Source organism: Cryptotermes secundus, unplaced genomic scaffold (assembly GCF_002891405.2).
Source record: "Cryptotermes secundus unplaced genomic scaffold, Csec_1.0 scaffold799, whole genome shotgun sequence".
Taxonomy (NCBI): domain Eukaryota; kingdom Metazoa; phylum Arthropoda; class Insecta; order Blattodea; family Kalotermitidae; genus Cryptotermes; species Cryptotermes secundus.
In genome coordinates, this window is record NW_019723913.1 from 115,136 (window position 1) to 120,609 (window position 5,474).

The 5,474-nt window shown below is 39.0% G+C and overlaps 1 protein-coding gene across 1 annotated transcript in view; it reads right to left on the reverse strand.

The window, feature by feature from the left end:
- The window catches only part of LOC111862150 (importin subunit alpha-3), a 62,714-nt gene that overhangs the window by 44,798 nt on the left and 12,442 nt on the right, over nucleotides 1-5,474 (reverse strand). The window contains exon 2 of the mRNA XM_023847330.2: nucleotides 189-291. Coding sequence (XP_023703098.1) covers nucleotides 189-291 — 103 coding nt within the window. The remainder of the gene's footprint in view (nucleotides 1-188; nucleotides 292-5,474) is intronic.

Here is a 5,474-nt window from a genome sequence, read left to right on the forward strand (position 1 = left end):
CATCTGGGGCTGCTACAATATGCCAGAAGTGGCTGCAGTACAAGGGACTTGGTCCCACCCCAATAGCAATAAAAAAAACCCCTCAAACTGTCTCCAGATCCACACACCACACTCCCTCCTGATAGTACATTTGAAAATTACTGGCTCAAACAGACACATACAAAACTAGAAACAATTTGAACACACACCTGTAGAGTCTGCTACTGGAACATTCCGTCGCTTCTGCAATGTCTCTTCTCTCTTGTTCTTTCTAAGCTCAACTGTGACCTCATTTCTCCGCCTTCTCATTTCCTGATGACAAAACAATAGTAATGTACAGGCCAATTCAGTGCAATTTTTCAGCCAGTACACACAGCAGCAAACTTGTCAGAAGTCATATTTCTGCCATTATGGTTCACCCTTGAAGCTAAAACGAAGAATAAAAGTACAGGTGTTCCATATAAAAGAGTTTGAAATACTCGTATTTCATTTTAATGCAAACTACTTCCTGACCAATCACGAGTGACAGGGAAAAGGGGGAATAGAGTACTCAGTGTGAGGTAATTGAGAAATGCTAGAGGTGATGGAATATATAGCCTAGCTATGAAAACCTCTTCTGCACATCTACTACTATGTGAGAAACCAGAGCCTCAGAATCACATAATTATTTTAACAAGTTACAGCCAAAAGATCCAGCAAATACCTCTAGTAAAATTTTACTAACTTCAATGGATATAAATGCAAAACTCAACATTCTTGAGTTTTCAACCCATTCATTCCCTTCTCTATGATCACAATCACATGATTCATAATTGTCTTGAACCATCAAACCCATACATCTCAATGACTCACCCAACCATTTTGCAAACCATTACTGCGAGGCTTGTGGGTGTTAACCTCCATTATTTCTTTATGATCAATATAAACTGTTTGTCATCTAAAAACTATTTAACAATGTTTAAAATACACTTTATGAACATTGTAGCATAATGGCTGAAAGGCAGAATAGTGCAACAAGAGGCAGCGGCCACTATTGGCCAACAGTGCAATAAACACATTTCTGTAGCAAAAGACAACCACACAACAGACATGGTGTTTTCTATTCGGTCTGCACCAAAGCTAGTGTCTAGTCACTAACACATAACAATATGTTTCTTAATATTTGAGGCACAAAATGTGTGTGCCCTAAGACGTCTGGCCAAGTGATTTCCAATAAGCATACCATGCTAACTGCTATGTTAATTTTACATGGAAAGACACTAACATAAAAATATCTGTACTATGTCCAATGGTAATGCATCCACTGCAGAGATCATGCAATAATACCGTGAGTAAGTACTGCATACAACCATAATAAAATTCCCTAACACTTGCTTTCCAAACCAATTATCTACTGAATTCAAAACAAGTTACTTTTTAAACTTTATGGATTGCATTTTGTCATTTATTCAATAGTTATGCGAACTGGGCCATCAACACAACAAAAGGAAGGATATCTTCCAGGTGGAGACAAAATAGGCGTTGTGGCATCTCTTACTCATTTACTGTAAGCAGGTGTATGCTATACAGAGTGATTCACGAAGTTTTACCCCGGCTTATGGTACATATTTCTGGCGTTATTTCCTGCAAAATTTCCTTATAAACTTGTGGTCGATTTTCAATAGTTATGGAGTAACAATAGATTTTCGAAACGCATCATTGTGAATGCAGTGCTATGTTTCCCGCCTGGGTGACCATGCGTTCCAGTCAGCTGTGTCAGCAGATAAGGCAGACCAGAATGTTGCACGTAGGTAGGCAGAGTGATCCAGTAGGAAACAGGACGTTGTGTTGGTGACTTTGTGAAGTTAAGATGCCATACACATTTTCCACTGAGGAATACGCCAATATGGTGTTTGTTTTGGGTGTATGTGATGGAAATGCGAGAGCTGCTGCTGCCGAATATCACTGGCGTTATCCTAATCGCAGGATTCTGAATCATAAATCCATTAGCAGTACATTCAACACATTAAGACAAACTGGTTCTCTCCCCAGCGTTCGTATACANGACCATGCGTTCCAGTCAGCTGTGTCAGCAGATAAGGCAGACCAGAATGTTGCACGTAGGTAGGCAGAGTGATCCAGTAGGAAACAGGACGTTGTGTTGGTGACTTTGTGAAGTTAAGATGCCATACACATTTTCCACTGAGGAATACGCCAATATGGTGTTTGTTTTGGGTGTATGTGATGGAAATGCGAGAGCTGCTGCTGCCGAATATCACTGGCGTTATCCTAATCGCAGGATTCTGAATCATAAATCCATTAGCAGTACATTCAACACATTAAGACAAACTGGTTCTCTCCCCAGCGTTCGTATACAATACGAACGAAATCCTCAACATGAATTGTGCAAAGAAGAAAACATTCTCGATGCTGTACAGCACAGTCCACGTGGCAGTACAAGATTTCTAGCTTAGCGGTTCGGTGTTTCTCAGTCCATGGCGTGGAGGACTCTTCATGAGAACAGGCTGCATCCTTAACATTTACAGCAAGTACAACACATACAACCAGGAGACCGTGCTCTTCGTCTGCAGTTCTGCAACTGGTTAAATGGAAATTGGCAGTTGTACCACTTGATAATGTTCTGCAATGAGGCACAGTTTACATGGGACTGGGTCAACAATGGTCATAACTTACATGTTTTCGCACACAATAATCCCCATGCCACGATAGAATCAAATTTTCAACACTGATTCAGTGTCAATGTTTGGTGTTGTGTTCTGTATGATCAGCTTAACTGGCCGCTTAACTGGTGAGATTTACCTCCACTTCTTAGAAGAATTACCACGGTTACTTGAAGATGTTCCTCTGGCAACAAGACGCCGGATGTACTTCCAGCATGATGGGGCGCCTCCTCACTTCTCCCACGCAATAGCAGCTCACTTGGATCAGCATTTCCCACAGCAGTGGACTGGTCGCAGAGGCCGTAACGCCTGGCCTCCCAGGTCGCCAGATCTAAGCCGTTAGATTATTGCATTTGGGGCTGGATGAAGGGCATTGTGTACCAGGTAAAGGTACAAACACGTGAAGCATTGCCTGAACGTATTTTGGACACAGCAATGATAATAAGGAACAAATGTGTGGAACTGAGAAATGTCACGAGCGTGGTTCATATGTGTGTGACGCGTTGTGTTGACATGCAGGGAGACATTTTTGAAAATCTTATGTAAATCCAGTCGACTTCTAAAGCACTACAGTTTAAAGGAAACTGATTGATAGAAGGGTGTGATATGCAACCATTGGTATGTTTACAGAATGGGATGCTGAAAATAATGTAATTTTGTAACATAAAATCGATGAAAAATGTTGCACAATGCAAAATTAAGAAATTGAAAAAGATTTTGGTTTTAGAATGCTTCTTTCCTAAAATATTAACGATTTAAAAAGTGTATGTATTGTATTTCTAATGTGTTTTGACTGAAATTCGAAGAAAAAAAGATTTTTCGCCAGTTTTCAAATTACTGTATCTCTTTAATTATGAGTTGGATACCATTAGTATATTAAAATATTTTGTTCCAAATTACCTCAGGAATGCCCTCCCTAAGTGTGGGTAAAACTTATTGAATCACCCTGTATGTTTCGACCTTTACTTAGGTCATCATGAGGCAAATTTCATATTTTGTCTACACCTGAATGATATCCTCCCTTCTGTTGTACTGATGGTCCATTTCATATAACTAAAGTTACATTTTCCTCATGGTATGTGACTGAACCCAGACTTCTTCCATTTTTGGACAAGGCAGAATGTGATCCATTCCACTTGTAAAACTGTTAAATTTCTTCATTTGGAAAGTATTCATACAAATTATTTAGTTCCAAGCAACAGTATTTTCATTCTGAACTCTTTTGGATAGAGCAGACACAGCCTCCACCCTCCCTACAATTTGTGAACTCTAATGCACCATCATCTGCCTCACTGTATTATAAAACATTATTAACTAGCCCAACAATAAATCATTTTATCTTCAATATATGTCCCAACACATAGGCTAGTCGATGAAAGGAAAAACACATTGTTTCAGTAACTCCACGGTACAGTCTTCTTTCAGAAGTTGATGGTTCTGTTGGTCAAGAAGTCACCCCACTTTAATGAACACAAAGATTTAATATGTTCACCAAAACCAGCCACTGAACCCTACGAAAACCAGATCAATCATGGCCAGCCCATCATCCACATTGCCTTAATCACAGCAATATTATGTGAACAATACAAGTAATATTCACACCACTATGTGACAACGTATACAAAAGTGAAACTGAGATGCAATAGTCATGGGCAATTTCATTATGCATAACTAGCTTATTTAATTTAGGTAAATTTCTTTTAACACTGTAGCGTGTAAGTCCAACAAATGTATGGGTTAAGAGAGCTATGTAAAACTTCTTGCATTCATGACAGAAATTTATAGTACCATTTGCAAAATCTGACAGAAACTACGGCTTAGCAGTCATCACATGACAATAATTTCAGTGTTCTATAGCAATCCTTCCAAACTATAACACTTCAAACAGGAAGGCTTCCACATTTGCCACCTGATAACAATCCAACCTGAATGATGAATTCACAACTACAAACCATAATGCATACACTTTATATACGAATACATAGTAGAACCTTAATTATTTAACCTACAGTTATCCAACATTCTGTGTCATCCAAGGAAGGAAGATGGAAAACAAACTTCAATCATATGTTTCTTTAAAGAATGAACTATAAGACTTTACCATTTATGTAACTTCTTCACTAGTAATTTATTGGTAACAACTAAATATTATTTCCATGCTACTGTTTCATAATACAGGTGTGAATGACGCTGTGTCGATATTTGCTGCAAGCTTTTAATATTATTCATATTATCCAACATTTCTAGTTATCTGACCGCCCTTCACAGTTCACTTTAGGTCAGTTAATTAGAATTTTTCTGTGTATATGTGGGGCAATCCAAAAGTTACCGAAATTTGAATTTTGTGCGCGAATGGTTATGAGTACATCGAAATACCGCTAGGTGTCTCCTCACACATCCTTCTTGAATCAGTGTGGCATGCAGCGTCGAGTTGAGTGGTTGGGTTTATTGTTGGTGAATGTATTTCCATTGATGTGTTTCCGTGAGTTTGCGGTTTTGCAATGGCCGACCTGAGAGAGCAGCGTGTCTGTATAAAGTTTTGTTTCAAACTTGGGAAAAACGCTGCAGAAACGCACCAAATGTTAAAGCAAGCATTTGGTGAAAACAGTTTAGGCCAGACACAAACTTACAACTGGTATAAGCATTTTAAAAATGGCCGAACATTGACTGATGATGATGATCGTTCGGGACGGCTGTCAACGGGCAAAACACCAGAAAATGTCACAAAAGTTAGGGATCTGATTCTGCAAGATCATAGACTCACCATCCAAGACCTCTGTAACACCTTGGGACTAAGTTATGGTACATGTCAACGAATTTTGTCAGAGGAACTGA